At 39.1% G+C, this 19,009-nt stretch overlaps 4 protein-coding genes across 23 annotated transcripts; 2 read left to right on the forward strand and 2 right to left on the reverse strand.

Annotated features, from left to right (window-relative positions):
- The first annotated feature begins 445 nt into the window (after positions 1-445).
- LOC100878700 (calcium and integrin-binding protein 1) lies at positions 446-2,293 on the forward strand. 3 transcript variants are annotated; one of them, XM_012280977.2, is made up of 7 exons: positions 455-925; positions 995-1,148; positions 1,208-1,242; positions 1,316-1,563; positions 1,625-1,823; positions 1,913-2,004; positions 2,080-2,293. In XM_012280977.2, the coding sequence occupies exons 2-6, from the start codon at positions 1,098-1,100 to the stop codon at positions 1,932-1,934; spliced, it is 555 nt and encodes a 184-aa protein (XP_012136367.1). In that variant the 5' UTR covers positions 455-925; positions 995-1,097; the 3' UTR covers positions 1,935-2,004; positions 2,080-2,293. The 3 variants fall into 3 exon arrangements, with proteins under 3 accessions (XP_012136366.1, XP_003701524.2, XP_012136367.1); XM_012280976.2 differs by lacking the exon at positions 1,913-2,004 and having other exon boundaries at positions 446-925; positions 1,454-1,563; XM_003701476.3 differs by lacking the exon at positions 1,913-2,004 and having other exon boundaries at positions 449-925.
- Ork1 (open rectifier K[+] channel 1) lies at positions 597-14,841 on the reverse strand. Of its 8 annotated transcripts, none has more exons than XM_076541888.1 (8): positions 13,109-14,841; positions 11,766-11,824; positions 10,985-11,657; positions 9,827-10,003; positions 9,335-9,712; positions 8,749-9,011; positions 7,371-8,687; positions 597-7,266 (listed from the first exon to the last, which is right to left on the reverse strand). In XM_076541888.1, the coding sequence occupies exons 3-8, from the start codon at positions 11,124-11,126 to the stop codon at positions 6,379-6,381; spliced, it is 3,165 nt and encodes a 1,054-aa protein (XP_076398003.1). In that variant the 5' UTR covers positions 11,127-11,657; positions 11,766-11,824; positions 13,109-14,841; the 3' UTR covers positions 597-6,378. The 8 variants fall into 8 exon arrangements, with proteins under 8 accessions (XP_076398003.1, XP_076397999.1, XP_076398001.1 ...); XM_076541884.1 differs by having other exon boundaries at positions 11,992-14,841; XM_076541886.1 differs by having other exon boundaries at positions 10,985-13,396; positions 13,749-14,841.
- HisRS (histidine--tRNA ligase) lies at positions 2,438-5,706 on the forward strand. 5 transcript variants are annotated; one of them, XM_003701477.3, is made up of 6 exons: positions 2,438-2,744; positions 3,067-3,354; positions 3,803-4,018; positions 4,084-4,305; positions 4,432-4,933; positions 5,012-5,706. In XM_003701477.3, the coding sequence occupies exons 1-6, from the start codon at positions 2,649-2,651 to the stop codon at positions 5,482-5,484; spliced, it is 1,797 nt and encodes a 598-aa protein (XP_003701525.1). In that variant the 5' UTR covers positions 2,438-2,648; the 3' UTR covers positions 5,485-5,706. The 5 variants fall into 5 exon arrangements, with proteins under 5 accessions (XP_003701525.1, XP_012136362.1, XP_012136357.1 ...); XM_012280972.2 differs by lacking the exon at positions 3,067-3,354 and adding an exon at positions 3,539-3,678; XM_012280969.2 differs by lacking the exon at positions 2,438-2,744 and adding an exon at positions 3,539-3,678 and having other exon boundaries at positions 3,215-3,354.
- Positions 14,842-14,988: 147 nt separating the features above from the next.
- Positions 14,989-18,866, reverse strand: LOC100880185 (uncharacterized). 7 transcript variants are annotated; one of them, XM_012280998.2, is made up of 9 exons: positions 18,562-18,836; positions 17,674-17,859; positions 17,400-17,597; positions 16,872-17,245; positions 16,366-16,635; positions 16,090-16,281; positions 15,786-16,010; positions 15,582-15,696; positions 14,989-15,404 (listed from the first exon to the last, which is right to left on the reverse strand). In XM_012280998.2, the coding sequence occupies exons 2-9, from the start codon at positions 17,816-17,818 to the stop codon at positions 15,322-15,324; spliced, it is 1,602 nt and encodes a 533-aa protein (XP_012136388.1). In that variant the 5' UTR covers positions 17,819-17,859; positions 18,562-18,836; the 3' UTR covers positions 14,989-15,321. The 7 variants fall into 7 exon arrangements, with proteins under 7 accessions (XP_012136388.1, XP_076398025.1, XP_076398024.1 ...); XM_076541910.1 differs by having other exon boundaries at positions 15,586-15,696; positions 17,400-17,577; positions 17,674-17,771; positions 18,562-18,835; XM_076541909.1 differs by having other exon boundaries at positions 15,586-15,696; positions 17,400-17,577; positions 18,562-18,835.
- Positions 18,867-19,009: the final 143 nt, after the last annotated feature.

Raw genomic sequence — 19,009 nt, forward strand, 5'->3', positions numbered from 1 at the left:
TTTACCTATTCACATTGAGTCCTCTGTCCCGTTCACATTCATGTCTATACCGATTCACATTTCGTTCGTTTCGTTAAAATACCGCTAAATCGATTTTTTTTCTTCCTTGTTGTCACTTTTTATTGGTTTTCTTTGATTTTCCAAGGCTTTTCGAAATTTTCTTGGCTTCTTCGAGATCTTTTCGAATTTTCTTCGCATTTTTTATTTTAGAAGGTGGCTATTCCGAAACGCGGTAGAGTATTCCGCAGGTTGGCAATTTCAAATTCGTTCGCTCTTCGAGGTTGGCACTACTGCGTTAATGCTTAATGACCATCTTGATTCTAGCTGCTCTATGACTATTTCGTGTTGGCACTATTGCAATCCTTTACATTTTCAAGTTGCCTTTCTTACACCGCGACCCATCTACCTCTAATGTAATCTATGCCTCATTACGGTTGGCTACTGTGTATCGCGGCACAGCCTTCTTTAGATTGGCACTGTTTCTCCGCTGCGAAAGAGCGACTTTCAATTACAGGGCGACCCATCTTGGTCCCCGATGTCCTCGGTTAGGTGCGATTGGCATGGTTGCCAGGTTTTCAATAATTTTTCAACAAACATTTCCAAGTGGTTCCGCGTGTGATACTTTATGTTATGCCTCTAATTTTGATCGTGTTGTCTGTATACAGAAACTGATTTACGTTTATTTCTGTTCAATGCTTTACTGGTTCGATACGGAAGGATGTTGATATTATTATTTCTTAAATAATTGTGTATTACCACAACCAGAGATTATGCACGAAACATATTTACCAGTCTAAGAATTTATAGGTTATGCGTGCGTAGATATTTACCCAAAGCCGTATCCATTTCGTATTGACTTGTTTCGGTTATGCATAATACTGCATTCGATTTCACTCGTGGAAGGGTACACTTCGAATTTTTAAAGGTATGACTCGCATAATTTCGAACGTATCGTTATTAAGAACAAAATTATTGAATTCCGCTTTACTTCCAGAGTACAATGCTACGATACTTCTATACTTCTATATGCGCAACCACTGTGTCGTTCCATTAAATTGTGACAATTTATTAAGGAAATTTAAAGTCTACGAGGAAAGATGGGAGTCGGTAAAAGTCAGTTTACCGAAGACGAATTACAAGATTACCAGGTAATACCACCTAGTTCTGTCCATTTTCTTTACTTATTCACCGCTATGTTCCGTCGCAGGATTTAACCTATTTCACGAAAAGAGAAGTTTTACAGTAAGTATCTTCCGGTCTTTTGTGCGTACGCTGTAAGATATATGTATATACATTTTCTCCTTTAAAATAACAGCGCGCATCAGAAGTTTAAAGCTCTTGCTCCGGAGAAAGTAGGCCACAATAGAAATGCCAAACTTCCGATGTCAAAAATTTTGCAATACCCCGAATTAAAAGCTAATCCTTTCGGCGATCGAATTTGCAAAGTTTTTAGTTCCAGCCAGGACGGAGATTGCACTTTCGAAGACTTTCTGGATATGATGTCAGTTTTTAGCGATGCAGCTCCTAAAGCTGTAAAAGCGGAACACGCTTTCAGAATATTTGGTAAAGTTTTATACTTTCTTCTTTGTATTTTTTCCTTCTTATTCGTTCTAATTATTTGCAGATTTCGACGGCGACGATATGCTTGGTATCGGAGATTTAAGACAGGTAGTAGATCGACTCACTGTTCCTCAAAGATTGAACGAAACAAATATGCAACAGGTTCTTCAGTATATTCTCGACGAAGCGGATTTAGACGACGACGGTGCTTTAAGTTTTGCGGAATTTGAACATATTATTGAAAAAAGCAGCGATTTCTGCAAGTAACTATCCAAACCGTTGTGATCGACTTCTTAAGTTGTTTCGTGATATTTAAACGAAATAATGCCACTCGTATTCTTATTCGTTCTAGGAGTTTTTCTATACGTTTATAAAATAACGGAAATTTAATACTTTTCTACGAACGAATAATTATATGGAAAATGAATGTAGTAATTCTACAGAGTAAGAAAATGTTGCTTATCCCATATTTCCGTTTACAAGTTGAGATCAATTTTGTCATCGCTTTCTTTTTTACAGACTTTATAGGGTCAAGGATGTAGAATGGCGCTATGGAACCTACAAACGACAATTTCTTTTCCATCCTGCGCGTAATGCTGATTTAGAAATAGTCCACGTAATTAAAGGCCTAATCGTTTTTATCTGTTATGTGGTTAATAAGGAACATACGAAAATTGTATTTATTATTCGATCGTAATAAATGGTCAATCTCGAACAACAAGGAAACAACAAATTGTTGTCGTTCTAGTTCCTTTCTTGGAGATGCGATTATATTTTTCATTTAGTTGTACAGTTGCTTCTCTTTCGACGTACATCGTAAAAAATATATTTATTTATTTTTCGTGTTTCGTTAAAATTCTAAAGTGTTGGTCGGAAGACGGAAAGGAAAAAAAAAAATCGTATAATAAACATTTTCTAAAAAATTCCATTGTCCTTCGCGTATAGTGTAATTACGTTATACTATTGCAAGACTGGTAATATACGCAAACTGTACCAAATTTCGATATAACCTATTCGATGCCGCGTTCGGTGAAACATTTCGGATTCGACCAATTGGACTCGAACCAACAGAGATCGTGGAACTCACGATGGCTGACGACATCAGAGAAAGAGAATCGGAAAAGGTGAAACCACAGGAAACGCTTGTGCGAAAACTGAAAACCGTCAAAACCGATGATGTCAAGGTAACGTCGATTTATTTTTTATGCTTTCAAGATACCAGATTCATATTTTCTTTTCTTTTTTTTTCGTGATAAATTCTTTTGTCGCTTTCCGCGTAAAGACGTTACCTTCTGGCAACACCGACTTTCATTGTCATGTGCTCTTCTGCTTTTGGTGCATTTAAAGTTTTTCGTGGACAAAATTTTTTATTCCCAAAGTCTTTTTATTTATTTTTCCGTATTTTCATTTACATTATATTCGTTTATTTCAAAAGACCGAAAGATCGTTCTATTTATCCTAACCTTTTCTAAAGGCAACACCATTGCATCGTATTCCGTTCTTCAGGATTTAACGAATTCTTCGGATATAACGACAGAGTTAAAAAATATAAACAACGATCTTGCCGATGTAAGTTACGTGTGTGGCTGGGTACCTACTACGAAAGATGCGATTTTGTTCGATCTGTGTGTCGCGTATAACGACGATTTTTCAAAGTGGCCACATTTGAAAAGGTGGTTCACAAATATTCAAAGCTTCAGTATAACTGAGCGTGTAGCGTTTCCTGACCCGGAAGAGCCTATCGCTTCTTCGCGAAACCTTCGCCTTTCAGATCGAAATTGGATCGACCGAAAGGTGAGAGAAGCAGTTAGAAGCTTGCAAGCAGAGTCGCTATAAATTATAAAATTCGTGAATTGGACGTCGATGTCGATTACTCTTCCGAATAGCATGCTTGTCGTTAAAACTATGTAAGAACAATATAATTCATAGCACTTGCTTGCCAGCTAACTTACATGGTACTATTTGTTCTTTCGACTAGTTTTGATTGAGGTGGACTTATGTCTTTGATTCTGGTTCTTTTAAACGACTGTGTTGCTCACGATGTTGCGCACCGTGCGGATCAATGCCATCTTTCCTGCGCGAAAACATTATTGTACCACGATACTTTCGAGACTAAAGGTATGCATGTTATGCAGACACATTTTTTCATGTGCAACGAAAGATGTGAATCTACGTACAAATTACTTTTAGCATCGATCTTAAATCGAGTGTTTCCATTCATTGCTGTTTCCTTTTGTACTAGATAGCAGAGGAAATTCCCAAATTATCAGAGGAGAAAGCTCGTTCGGAGGAAGGAAAGAATGTTGCATCCTCGAAGGTTATTCTCAAAACACCGAAAGGTACCAGGGATTATGGTCCCGAGCAAATGGCATTGCGGCTCGGAGTATTGGATAAAATAATAACGGTGTTTAAGAAACACGGTGCAGAGACCATAGATACGCCTGTCTTCGAACTAAAGGTATATTCCAATTACGCGAAACGTAACGTATAATCTACATAATAAACGGATGGATTCTTATTTAGGAAATTTTAACGGGAAAATATGGAGAAGATTCGAAACTAATTTACGACTTGAAAGATCAAGGTGGAGAAATATTGGCTCTTAGATACGATTTGACCGTACCTTTTGCTCGATATTTAGCTATGGGGAAAATTTCTACCATTAAGAGATATCATATAGCAAAGGTTTATCGACGGGACAATCCTGCCACGACAAAGGGTAGATACAGAGAATTTTATCAATGCGTAAGTATTGATCGCTTCGTTTATAATTTCTTAACAAAATTATCGGTCGATTTAACAAGTATTATTATCGAGGACAATATCGGTCATTTTACATTTTTTTTCTTTTTTTTCTCGTACCGAATGAAGGATTTCGACATAGCCGGGCAATACGATCCGATGATACCGGACGCCGAATGCATACGTATCGTATCCGAAGCGTTACAATTGTTGGATGTAGGTCCTTACGCGATCAAATTGAACCATAGATCGTTACTGGACGGTATATTCGCTGCTTGTGGTGTTTCGCAAGAAAAGTTCCGTACCGTTTGTTCGTCGATCGATAAGCTCGACAAAAGTCCCTGGTCAGAAGTAAGGAACGAACTCGTGGAAGAAAAGGGATTGGACGAATCGATTGCCGAAAGAATTGGAACGTACGTGTCGCGGTCCGGTGGAGTGGAACTTATCGATGAACTAAGAAACGATGCCGATCTGATGAAACAGGCATCCGTGGTGAAAGGCTTAGAGTGCATGGAACTATTATTCAAGTATTGCGATATTTTCCAAGTACAAGACAAAGTGGTTTTTGATCTTAGTCTCGCTAGAGGACTCGATTATTATACAGGAGTGATTTTTGAAGCGATATTAACTGGTAAGTTTTCGATATTGATTGTCTATAGTATAATTTTTCGGTAATTTAAAGTAAAAAATAACGTTGTGTGATCTTCAGGCGATGACGTTGGCGTTGGCAGTGTGGCTGGCGGTGGACGGTACGACAATTTGGTGGGAATGTTCGACAGCAAGAAGAAGTCGGTTCCGTGTGTTGGTTTGTCGTTAGGTGTCGAACGGATTTTTAGCGTATTGGAAGCGAAGTTAAACCGCGAAGGTTCAAAGATACGTACCACGGAAGTCCAAGTATTTGTTGCGAGTGCGCAAAAGAATCTACACGAAGAAAGAATGAGAATTTTATCGACCCTTTGGGATGCCGGATTGAAAGTTGAGCATTCCTATAAGAAGAATGCAAAGTTACTGGCTCAGTTGCATCATTGCGAGGAGAATAACATACCGTTAGTCGTAATAATCGGTGAAGGAGAATTGGCAAGAGGGGAAGTTACGTTGAGAGACGTTGCCTCTCGGGCGGAGGTTTCGATTCCCCGAACAAATTTAATCGAAGAGATACGGAAAAGGCTAGAAAAACGATAATTTTTACATGCATAGCTGATTATTCGATGCAAATAAAAATCGTACCAAACAGAGTGGTGGAATTGTTCTTGATTCCATGAATCGCGTTCTCCGTAAACACCACTCTTTGATACAGCGAAGAAAAAGATAGTCTGTGCTCTTGTATAATCTAAATTATTTTTTAATTTATTGCATAGAATAGTTACGAATAAAAGTCTATCGTAATCGCGTCGTTAACAATTATTATTCGTTTATTAAATAATACCTTGTGTCTTCCGCGCTGCGGTTTCGATTTCATTTTCCTTTTTGCGATAATCAAGAAAGGGTTACATCACGAGGAGGTCCATTTTATTCGGAACGGTAAGAGAAACTCCGCACGAAATATCTGATTCGTGTTTTTTTTTTTTTTTTTTTTAACTACTTGAGCGTATCGACGATCATTTTTAACGGACTATATCGCTAAACCGACGCGTATAGCGTACGCCGTACGATGTCGAAGAACAATAACGATTGTTAGTGTTCCGATTTCTCGCGTTACGTAAACTATTACTACTTTTCCCTTTTTCGGGAATCGACTATATCGTTATATTCTAACGAGATTCGATTCCTTCGAATCGTGAAATAATTACTACTCGATCGTCCGTCGACCCGTGTACGATTACAAGAGTAGTCGGTAATTTGGCAAGTAGAACGAAAGTTTGCTTTTTGCACGCGATATTCGAATCTCGTGAAGTTAAACTTTTCTTTTCGACTTGACACGAATTTACGAATACACGCTCTACCGAATTTGATTCCGGCAATGTTTTTGTTGAAACGTTTAACACGACTGTACGAAAGTATTGCGACGCGTATGAGAGGTTCATCGTTCGATCGAAACTTGCGAAAGTGATTGTTCGTATCACGCACGAGTCGTCATCAGGAATCGGTCGCGCGCGAATTCGTTCGATGTTTTTCGATCGTGAGTCCGGTAAGATCGGTCGAATTGTCCATGGAATCATCGTTAGCCGTGCTTTTGGAAAAGGAACGCTGACCGCTATCGGTAGAATCGGGATTCTGAACTTTTAATTCTACCAGCGTTGCTTCCGTTGCGTCGGGAACACGTCCAAACAACGACATAGTATTTTCGACCTGCTTTCGACCGGATTCCACGACAGAAATACTATCATCGTGCTGCGACGAAGAGGAAGAAAAAGATGTAGGTTCGTTGAAACGATCGATCTTATCGTCTAAAATTTTGAACGAGGTCGGTCGCGGATACGGATCGATAATTCGAAATTTCTTATCGTCGAGTCGATTTGTTTCTCGTAAAAATGAATTTTGTTTATCCGGACGACTTATCGAAGACGAAAGTTGATTCGGGATTTCGGCGAATCTCGAAACGTTTTCTCCAGTGTTCGATGTTTCGTGGGAAGAGATATTCTTTCGGGTCGCGTCGCGAATATTTCTTTTATACATATTGAAAGACGAAGCGGAAGATTCGATTTTTCCCCTAGGATCGTCCGGCTGAACATCGCTAAGACTGAAAGCTCTGGCACGTCGAAGATTCATTTGTCCGATTTGTCGTTGCAACATTCCAGCCTTCCAACGAGGTAAAACTTTGGTGTTGGTTGCACTACCGACGACAGCGTTCCCCGTTGAGATTCCATGATTCGTAGTAGTTGGTCGCAAGGAGAAACGACGACTGGCCAAGGATGATTTCATCGGCGATGACAGACCTGGCGCTTGTTCCATCGGAATAAGAGGTTTCTTGGACGATTCGAAGGAAAACGTTGCTCCGTTTTCGTTCGCTGTTCGTTGCGGCCTCTGTGCGTGTACGATAACGAATAAGTATGGTAAACGAACATGCGTATTTCGAAAAAAAGAAAAAACTGTACGTAATAACCTCGCTTTAAATACACGATACTCACCGATAAGGATGGCGAACCGTTATTCGGAGGTGTCGGCGGACTGATGGGTGTCGTGACAGGTCGCAAAGAAAATCTTCTCGATTTGGTTACCGTGGGCGCGATGAACGCGGAACTGCTTCTTCTCGAGTTCGTTATATTATCGTTTACGCTTGATTCTTGATCGTGACGCGTACTCGATGATTGAATAGGCGAAAATAACGTGAAAAGACTCGGAAGTTTCGGAGGCGTCAAAGAAGCGGTACCCATTTTCCGACGAGGTTGATTTCGGCGAGTACGATCGTCGTCGGTGATATCGATAGCGGTGGCGTTTACGGTGCCGGTCCAACTATCGGTATTGGCGACGCTCGCGTGAAGAATAGTCAGGGCTCTTAGAAAATCTGCTACGCTGGTTTCTTCGAGCAAATTACTATTTTCCGTTTGAACGGTATTAGCGGCACCGGTATGAGTGTAATAGTGTCTGGTAGAATTGGAAACGACCGAACTCCTCGAGTCTCGCCGTTTATCGACGTTTCCGCTCGTTAATCCCGATTCCGAATGTTTTTTCTCGAAACTCGAAGAAAACCAATTCTTATAAGAACCGGACGGGATGAGCGCTTTCGGGACGGATTTCGCTAACGCGAAGCTACGAAATTTCGAGAGCTTGCCTTCTATAAAGCCGCGATCTTTGTTGGACGATTCGTTGGTCGTTTGCTCTTTAATCAATTGTTGCATTTTTCTGGCTGCCGTTGGTCCCGACCAAGTCCTTTCGACGTTTCGATCCGAGAGATACCTCGTCTCGCGGAGTCTAATTTCGCTGGCTGTTCTCGAACGAGGCTTGAAAAATCGAGGAATTTTCTCGTGTCCGATCGTCCATGCACCGTGACCGGTAGAGTTGAACGCGTTCATCGGCTCCTTTTCCGTCGGCAATTCTTTCTCGTAAGTATCGGTTGTATCTTCCGTGGCAGGTGGTATGTAACCGAGGATGTTCACCAATCTCGCGAGCAATTCGGCTGGTTGGATCATCGCGTGAGTCGCGAACGTTGCCGTTTTGTCGATCCTTTGAAGATCCGTTTCAGAAACGACGCGAGTTATTTGATCTTCCTGTAACGTAAACGAGCGTTTCTTTGTTAACGTAGACGTCGAATCGTGAACTAGTTCGAAAGAATTCTCCCTCCTTACCGTCGGTACTACTTCGCTGTTGGCGCGTCGTCGTGGTTTGTAACAGATTCCGTCGTCCTCTTTTTCGCCGTACAACAAATTTCGAAGATCCGGGAAACTGTTGCTTCGTGGAAATTTTGACAACGGAACTTCGTATTCGCATTCGTCGACGTACACTCTCTAAAAAGAAACGATACTTTACTCCTCTACGAAGAGAGAATAATAACGCTGTTTCCTTTACCTTCACTTTCGACAATTGAAGTTCGTTAAACACGCGACGCAAATAATTCATTTCCTTGTTTAATTCGTTCCAAATTTTGCTTTGCGTATGCTTCAAGTTTATTGCCAATTTATGTTCGATCCTAGTGATTTTTTTACTACGCATCCCTCGCGCGATAAATGTCATGATCATAACGGTGTATCCTAATCCGAAAGAGATCCAACAGATCAAGAAGGCTTTATAGAGAATAAAAAAAATTCCGTTTCCTTTGCTGTTATCCTGTCCTGTAATTTGCAATTACGCGATCGACCATGTGTAAACGCGTGACAAAACTTTTTTTATTTTCTAGTCCGACGCTACTTGGCTCGTATAATTCTATGTATAATCGACCGAGAGAAACATCTCGTAAAGTAGAATTTTGACGCGTGCGATCGCTAAAAAATCTGTGTGTAATTTACCGATACTATCGGAATTACGAAGCTTCGAAAGGACAAACCGGCTAGAATATTAGAATTTGTTCGGATTCTCGAAGAAAATACGTTCGTAAGCACGAGCAACGATGTTCGGAAGAAATCGCCGAGAAAGATGCGAGTGAACGCTTTCTGACCTGCTACGTAATCTCCGAAACCGATGGTTGTCAGCGTGACGAAAGCGTAATAGACTGCTTCGTCGTAACTCCAACCTTCGTAATGAGAGAATAGAAATGCCGGGAAAAAGATGAACATAACGAATCCAGGCATCAAATGTACGAATATTTGAGCAGCTAATCCCACTTTACGCGTTTTAAAGGTTGTCAATTTTTTGGGAAAATAATCGTTGCGTCCATGTTTGTAAGATTTGTATTTTTCGTGCGCCTTCACGAATACGCGGCCAAAAAATTCTCCCAATTGCGTTAATAAAATTCCATTCATAGGTATGCCAATTAGACCGTAAAATATCATCAGAATACGGCAAAGCATGTTCGTCGGAGCCAAGTTTCCATAACCTGTATCAGGTGATTCGATCAAAGAAATTTTTATTAATTGTTCAAAAAATTGTTCAAATTAAACCGTCTACGTTTGTGCGCAACGAATGCGCGTAGAGCGTATGTCATACGTACCAATTGTGCTGACAACGGTGTAAGCGAAATAAAAGCTATTGTAAAAATCCCATTTAAGAGGATCGGTTTCACCTTCGGTGTAGTTGTAAACCGATTTGCCGCAATATTGTGTCAATTTTCCGAGAATTTCGTCGTAATTGTGCCTACGGTTCGGCACATAATGTTCATGCAGCAAAGCTGAAAATGCAATTTCCTTGAGAATCCTGATGAACTAAAACTTCGATTGGTAGTTCTACATGTACATATACTTATAAATAAATATCATCCATGTATCATTTGTACGATGCACCTCGTTCAAACTTTAAACGCGTGTATCTGCTCTCGAAAATGTGTATTATCTTATCGTTCGGTATATATCGCGTTTACGCTATGTCCGTTCGTTCCAAATTAGCAATATTTTATTTATGCTCGCTCATCGGGCAGAAATGGTTAGCCGTGTACACGGTTGGCCGTGGTCGGTATCGCGCGATCCATGAAAATCGATCGTTTACTTCCAATGTTGTCCAAATTTATACCGCGCGATCGTTTATCGATCATTATTTTAGACGTAAACATTGTAGTATACGCGTACCCATCGATTCGATAAAATATTCTCAACGATCTACTGCGCGCCAACGAAAAAACGAACAGTATGGATATTTCGGATAATATGTTTCGTACAAAATTAATGTTATCCGAATTGTGATCGTGGATCGTATGGCGGCTGGCCGATACGACGAAATGTGAGTTAAGTTACGAGTAATCGCGGTACACATGCTAGGTATCGTTTACGTTAGAGTTTTTCGATCATCGATTACAGACAAATCTTCGTTTCGCCGTTTATTCTGTGACGTCAGCGATAATTTCCAAAGTCCCGTCGCATCCATGAAAATGATCGATAGAAAATACGATACAATCTTATATCGATCTCCTATCGTCGTGTCAGTACGTGGACGTAACTGTTTCGGACAATTTTCTGTATCGCGCGATCAACGAACCCTACTCGCTGTTAACCGTTTACCGCGGACGATTAGTGAATGGATCGAAATGAAATGAACGGGAGCAGAAGCAAGAGAGACGAGTAGAAGAATAGAAAAAGGGAAAAAGAGGAAGAGCAGAGAGCGGAAATTTAGCAAAAATACGTGGTACGCGTGGGAAATATACGGACGATCTGCTCACCATTAATCTCGATGCGTTCTTGCTTCGCTCTTTCCATCCGTTCGATCTCTAGACGGCTCTCGATATGGTAAAAAATGGATGCACCTAATAACAAATAAGTGAGAAAGAGCATCAACAGAACCATCCATTGCTTCTTCGACATTCTCTTTTGTTCCCTTTCGTGGCTGTTCTATCTGTGATCAGGATCCGAGTTGTCATCAAATTTTCGGCAAATTTCATCGGTTCGCAACCTTCCTTCGTAGCTTTTAACGTAGCGGGCCACTTTTCGAATCGCGATATTACCGATTTCCTCGATTCGTCGATCACGGTTGATCACTGGCACTGGTTGCTGGTTACCGATTTATTTAATTGTTGACGACAAAATTGGTTACTTTGCGGCTCGTCGCCGCTATTCTCTCGCTGCTACGACACTAAAACCAGATTACCAACGGTCGAGTAGACTACGATATTATCGTGTGATAACTCTTTAGGCTTCGATTTCTCGCGACCTTCGAAAATCACCTTCTGCTTCTTCTTCTTCTTCTTCTTCCTCTTGTCCTTCTCCGTTTACTCTTCTTCCTCTATCTCTTTCTCGACAACGTTCGCGATTTTACGATTCGTTATTTGTTTCTCTGTTAAAAGTTTAACGAAATCGTCGTTTTTTCTCTTTCGAAAGGGATTACCGCCAAATACCCTAGAAGAAGATAGTCGAATTACGCGAAACGGTGATTGATTCTTTGAAAATTATACCACGCGCATACGTATAACAGTACGTTCGAACCGATTTTTAAATTTACCTTACCTGTTCTTTTTTTTTTCGTTCTTTCTTTCTCTTTCAGTCCACTCCTCTTTCGTTCGAAGCTGTTAACAATGGTAACAAACGAAATTAAATAATCTAAACTGAAGTGACGAAACGAATGATCGGATGGATAACGGATGAATGTTAAGTCGCGCTAGAGTCCACTTTTCGAGAAAGATGCAAATGACGACGAACGAAAGAAGGTCACGGACCAATTTTCGATTCTTACCGGTTACCGTTAAGACGATTATGATCGAACAAAAGATATGAAACAAAGGTACTTTGGTCAGAGACTTTAACGAGCAGCGACGCTCGTCAAACTTAGGGACGTTCCTGTTGCCGCGTGACTACCATTTTCACGGATACCGCGTAGTTCGCTACAAAAATGTTCCCTTTGACGATACTCTTTACGTAACTTGTTTCGGTATATGTACTTAGTAAAACGCAATACATCCTGCTAGTTGAAAGATCGAAGGACGAGATCGATCAAACGTACGCATGATTTATCGCGCGGAGTAGAGGATGTCTCGTCGTCGCGCATCGTCCACTTATTCTTTTGCTAATAATCTACTTGCTTCTCTTTCGACGCTTATACATATGTTTAACGACGATGCTATTTTCTATTCTATTTCTGTCGAGTTATTTCTTGTGTTTACTTTCCCTCTCATTAATTTTCGTCTCTTCCTTTATCTACCTATATTTTTCCATTTGCTCCTGTAACGCGTGAAAAAAACACTCTTCAGTATATATACCAAAGATCGAAACGAAGAAAAATAATTAAACGGCGTTATCGAGCAACCTCTTCATAGATCGACGCATCGACGCTTAACAGGTCTGATAAGCAGCCACCTTACAGATATCCCGAGTCGATGATCCAGCGGCAACGATATCTTCGAACGCTTCATAAAATCAATCGATTATTTCAGTTTAGTCGGAGTAACTACTTAATTGATCGACCAATCGACCAACCAACCACTATGTAGCCAATGATGGCTGATCCTTCTCCCTTCGGAATATTAAGAAAATAATGGCAAGTCGATTGTTATCTTTCTTTATTTTTTTTCCTTTCTTACGCTTGGAAATTACGGAAATTTACGTTCGTGTGTCTAGTTTGTTTTCCATTGTAAAAAAATGTCGCTAATGCGATTATACATAGAGGAGTGCGACGGCTTATCTCCGTTCTACGTCGAGATTGCGTTGAAACAGATATCGAGTAAAGCCGAGGATTAATAGGCTATCGAAAGTAAAATAACCAGTTACGTTTACCAAGTAATACCTTAATCGCGGCCACAACGAAGATACCGGATTAATTGGCTTTTCTCTGTGAATGACAGAAAAATACTTACCGTAGCTTAATGAACGCCAACGTGAAACCGAACGTGATGCGTAACGATTGCGATCTTGATAGTATACGCGCACATTTTAATACTGGTGAAGTGCCACGTTAAAACGTCTATCGATATATCTTTGTTCATCCCTCGCCTTTCCCTCGTCGTTTACGTACTCAATTAACTCTTTGTTCTTGAAATTTCCACTTTTGCTCTTCTATTTCGGCGCGCCATGAATTTCTCAAAAATAATGTAACGACCGATAATATATGTGACCTCAGTGTACATTATCGTGTACTTCATCACCTATGCACATACATATGTACAATTTAGCTGAACGTCTAAGGACAATTACAACTCGTACAAATGTTGAAGGGAAATGTGTGAAATTTAACGTTATCCTCCTGGTTGCTCGCTTCCTTTTTTATTTCCCTCTTTCCTTTCTTTCTTTTGTTCCAATTAAAACGATCAAAATTAACAGAAAATTCGTGGCTTTGAAAGAAACTCTCGCGAACCTTCTTCCTTGCGTTTAAAATTCTTATGAATTTCACCTAATTTCATCGCTTACAAATTAATTAAACTTCAATTACGTTGTATAGAAAATCCTTTAGGTATCAACAATTTACACGAATAGGAACCGAAAATAATTTCTTATTACCTTGTATTGTTCGGAAGAGAGAAAAAGACGCGTCTCTCGTTATGATCAGCCATTAATATTTGTCGAATGATGACCGTTGAAATTTTTAAATCACTTTTTACCGTAAACAGCCGTGTTCGCTAACTTTATTCGGTCAAACGCAACTTGTTCGAACAACGACCAAGTATGTATAATAACGCCTGAAAATATTTTTTTTCCTGGTGGGAGAATGTAAAACGTGAACTGGTCATTTCTACGACCAGTTATGTATTCGTACTACTTTCCGAAGTAACTCCATAACGACCCTTGTTCCGAGATATTTCGTAAGAGTGCTAAGTGCCAAGGTTACCGGCTAAAAAACGAAATTGAATCGAAAGGAAAAATTAGGAAATTATTCCAGACACGTGTTTACGAAAATTTACATATAGAATTCGATCTTCTTCTTCGCCATCGGTTAATGACCAATTATCAGAAAAAGAACAACGTAAAAGAAACGAAAAGTGGAAATATAATGGACTGGAATTAATGAAATAAGTTCGAACGCGAAGGAGCGAACGTAACAAAAAAAAAAAAGAATAAAAAAAAAGTAAAAATGAAAAGGAGTAAAATAATGTTACGCGTATCGGATCACGCGCACAACCAAAATCCGATGCAACGTTCTCGGGTAACTAACACGTTTTCCCTCTCTCAATTTTTCAAAGCTTGTAGCTCGACACGTTAATAAAGTTATTTGGTTAGTAAACTGATGCTAATAACAATCGATGTTCCTCTCGGTATTCGCTGTCGTCGAGAACAACTGTTTCTCCTTGATAATTTACTCGCCAATATCTTATCTATCTATTCCTTTACTACGAGTATAATCGAATAACCATTCGACATGTATGCCATTTTTTTATTATTTGATTATGATTTCGGTGAAACGAAAAATTTCATAAAATCGTTTTTATAGGTATTTACCCGAAATGCATTTGCACGTCTAACACGTGTATCGTTAGAAATTTTTAATGTTTCCTTTTCTTTTTTATCCACTTACGTATTCTTATGTATCTTCTTGTTTCTACTAGTTTTATTACCGCGTTAAATAAACGTACACTTGCTTTACCTGTGATTTATCGGTAAACGATAAAGTCAGAATTCGAACAGTTTTATTACATGGTAATACAGTCTGAAAATGTAAGAGGAAATAACGATGAAAATAAATAAATAAACAAATAAACGAATCGCCGCTTCGTCTGACGCGATACCTTTAAAAAGACCAATAGAAAATTACAATCTTATTTATTTACTGAACAGTGATTATGAAATGTTTCTTCAGGATACATTTTTCTTTTTTTAATACCAATTTAATAGAACGATTCCTTTGTATTTACGAGCAAAATAAATCCTTTCTTAATTATTTCTGATAATTCGGTGTGTCTTAATTATCCTCGATTCGCGATGCTGAAATTAATCTGTGCCGGCTGAATAGAAAATGAAAAGGTAAAAAGAATACATGTAATAATCGTGCACCCTGCGTGAAACAACTGGTCTTTCAACGTTTAGCGTGATTCGAGTACAATGTGTTTTTAAAACCACGTATCAATTCCATCCAAGTTCAATGTCCTCGATCTTTATGTTGAGTTCTTCGAATGAAGTATCGATCCCAGGCTCGTCGAATCCACCGTTCAGCTCGATCTTCTATGAACATGAAACATGCAAAATTTTCAAATTTAATAATATTAATCGTTTTGCATTATATCGTACCGTATTGTATTGTATTCTATCAAATTCTAACATATTATTTACAAGGAAAATATAGACAATTATAGAAAAGAGAATAATGAAGAAAAACGAAGGAAAAAGGATGAAATTAACCAACATGTAATGCTGCAATTTGCGAAGAATCACCGACCAACAGAATCTGCGTTTCATTGTCATTTACATCATCGACCGCTTTGGAAATACGAATCTGTCCATCTTTCTCTGTAATCTTGAATCATACAGAAAAGTAAGAGGGAATTTTTTAACGATAATAACGTTAAAACATGCACTTGTAAAAAAAGACATTTGTTCAAGCACCTTTAACGGCGGACTGCCGTCACTTTCCTCTGCAACGCTTGTCTTTCGCTTATCGTTACACCGAATAGAAGATTCTTGAACAGACTGTTGACAAAACGTGTCCTCAACGTTGTCCTCGTGATCGACTAAAGCGTGAGCTGTTCGTTTATGCATTACAAGAGTACTGCTTTGTCTGTACCTCCTGAAGCAAACTTTGCATTCGAACGGTCGTTGTTGCGTGTGAACCTAAAAAATAATAATGAAACGTATAAAGCGCGACGTTCCATCGAAGCGCGTCATTGATGATCCAAGATTCGACACCGACAAGGTGATGTTTATATAGACTAGAGTATTCCGTGAATCTCCTTCCACAATTTTCAATCGAACAGACATAAGGTTTCTCGCCTGAATGAATTCGTATATGATTTTTATAATTCGTCGCGCTAGCGAAGGCTTTTCCGCATTTAGGTTGCGTACATTTGTATGGACGTTCACCGGTATGCGTTCTAACGTGAACCTATCATACGCAGAAAACAAAAAACAGGTGCATATAATAAACAATGAATGCAACAGTACTATTACTTTGTTGTTTTCCTCTTACCTTTCTGATATTACTGGTAGTAAAAGAACGACCGCAGCCATCGAATGGACAAAGAAATGGTCGTTCTCCGGTGTGTGTGCGGACGTGTTTTAACAAATCACCGGAAGTCTTGAAACTTTTATCGCACGCTTCGGTCGAACATTTGTACGGTTTTTCTCCTGTATGCGTACGCAAATGTGCTTTCAAACTGTACCCTGTCGAGAAACTCTTCTTACATTTGGGATGCGTGCATCTGTATGGTCGCTGACCGGTATGAGATCGTTCATGTACCTGACAGAACGACACTATTTTTAACAGAATTATCATAATTGTGCGTTCGTATTACCTATTGAACGAGTATCGTCACAAAAACGCGTTAATCCCGATTGCACGAAAACATTTCGTACCAACGCGAAAAACGATTATCAAGTACGCGAATGTAGGTACGTTTGATGAATAATACATATGTTCCTTTTCCTTTTTTGTTTATTTAGTTTTTATCGGTAATCAACGTAAATGAGTTTTACCTTCAAATGATGAGGTGTACTGTAAACTTTTGAACATCCCTCTCTCGGGCAAGGGTGTCTGATCCTTGATGCGGACAATTTATTTAATAAAATCTTCGATTCTTTTTTCTTCAATTTGCCATTCTCTATTTCCCACAAATCTTTACCAACGTCGACATGGCTTGTCACCACGTAAGCAGCTCCATCGATCAACTCTACTCGTGGATAAGCATTCTCAACGTTTTCTATGGTAGTGCCATGAGCTGCTTGGACCAGTGCAGCTGGATCTAATTCGAAACGGAATGGTTTATCTTCCATAAATTCTGATATATCTCGCAATAATATAGTATCTCCGCTTTGTAATTCTAACGTTGTCGGTCCTTTTTGTTCTGCTTCTAAAAACAGTGAAATACACAATGTTAGCGGATGATATAGAAATTTTGAAACAAACACTAGATTAACTATTAATGACATTATGTTGAAGCTAAAAATCATGCACAACATTATGATAAAATGACGTTTCCTTTGTTGGATCGATTAGTCTCTGACCATTATCGTTAAAATTATTTGCAACGAATGCTTGTGTTCCATCGGGTAATGTTACAGCTGTTAATGTTGTACCATCCAATAGTTGTTCGTCCAACATTAAATCTTCTGATCGACCATTTCCAGTGTTATTTTCATTAATCAAAACTGACAAGCACTCCAGTATATCCGTACGATTACTCTGTAAAACGATAGAATGGACTATAGGAATTAATAAAGGCGCGAAAATGATTGAACTCGGAAGTACACGCGAGAATTCGAGTAATTTTTAATGTACCTGGTGTGTTTCGTCGGGCATGGTTTCGATACTTCGAGTCACGAGACAATTCGAAAGTTCTCCGTCGTGTATTGACATGTTTCGTTATAAATCCAGAACTGCGAACAAATAACGTTTCGCGATGATCGTCGATGATCCACGTCATTATTTCGTATCTTAATTTCGTTTCCACTGGTTAGCATCGGTCTTAAAATGAAAATCATCAACGACGATTCGTTTACGATGCATCAGAGATTCGCAGTTCGCGTCGGGTTGCACTAGGTTACTTGCATTGGCAAAATTTGTTCTCTCGACGAACCGATTTAAAAGATGAACGCGCAAAACAGATATTAAGAACGATTAACAAGATTTATCGATCTATCATGTATATTGAATTTCTTTATAACAATTGTAGCATGAAACGCGTAAAATAAACTCGCAACATTTGTAACGCATACTGATGTTGACGATCGTGCACCACTATGCACCACCAGTCACTAACGACAACGTTTAGGAACGATAATTATTATGTCGGAAACCGCGAAACTAACGAATGATAGTTGCTGTATAAAATTAAACGAGCGTATATACAGCACGAGAAACTAGCCATTTTCTTTACCGATGCTAATAGACATTAATTGGGTGTAGGTGTAATATGTTAATCGAATTTATTCGTGATACTGCATGATTCAATGAAATTGAATAAAATTTGAATGTTTTTTGTTTCTTTTCTTGCTTTTCTTTATCTTTCTTTCTCGTACAGTAAATTCAATTTTCAATGTTTCGCGCAGCCTCGCGATTCGATACCAAAGAATCTTGGGAAATATTACCCATAAACTCGAATACCCGCGAAACCTCTTGACAAGTGGTAACTATCAAATAATATAAAATCTATATTCGTTGAATTACCTATAATGACGTGAAAATATCGCGCCGGATCGATGCTCCGTTATATACGGTAGATAATCTATTTTGGATACGCAGAAACTTTTTCTTCATAGCTACATCGTAAAATGAAGAGACGGATATAAATTATAACCTTCTTCTGTTCGAGATTTTTGCCGTGTATCGTTGTACGTTTAAACATACAGTTTTAACAGTCACAAATTTTAAATAGTTTTCTGTTTATACTTATTTTAATTTCTGCGATCTCGATATCTTCCAAGGTCTTTTTTCTTATTCCTTTTTTGTTTTGGTCTCCGACCAAATATTGGTATTATCCCTAAACGTTACTAGAAGACGGTCGGTATATAAGTACTAAGTACTTTCATTCGAATCATCGACGACGCGTTTTGGAACGATACTCTTGTGTTTGCTAAAGCACGATTATTATTGGTTAACTTTAACTTAGCTTTAA

This window comes from Megachile rotundata, unplaced genomic scaffold (genome assembly GCF_050947335.1).
Source record: "Megachile rotundata isolate GNS110a unplaced genomic scaffold, iyMegRotu1 scaffold0229, whole genome shotgun sequence".
Classification (NCBI taxonomy): Eukaryota; Metazoa; Arthropoda; class Insecta; order Hymenoptera; family Megachilidae; genus Megachile; species Megachile rotundata.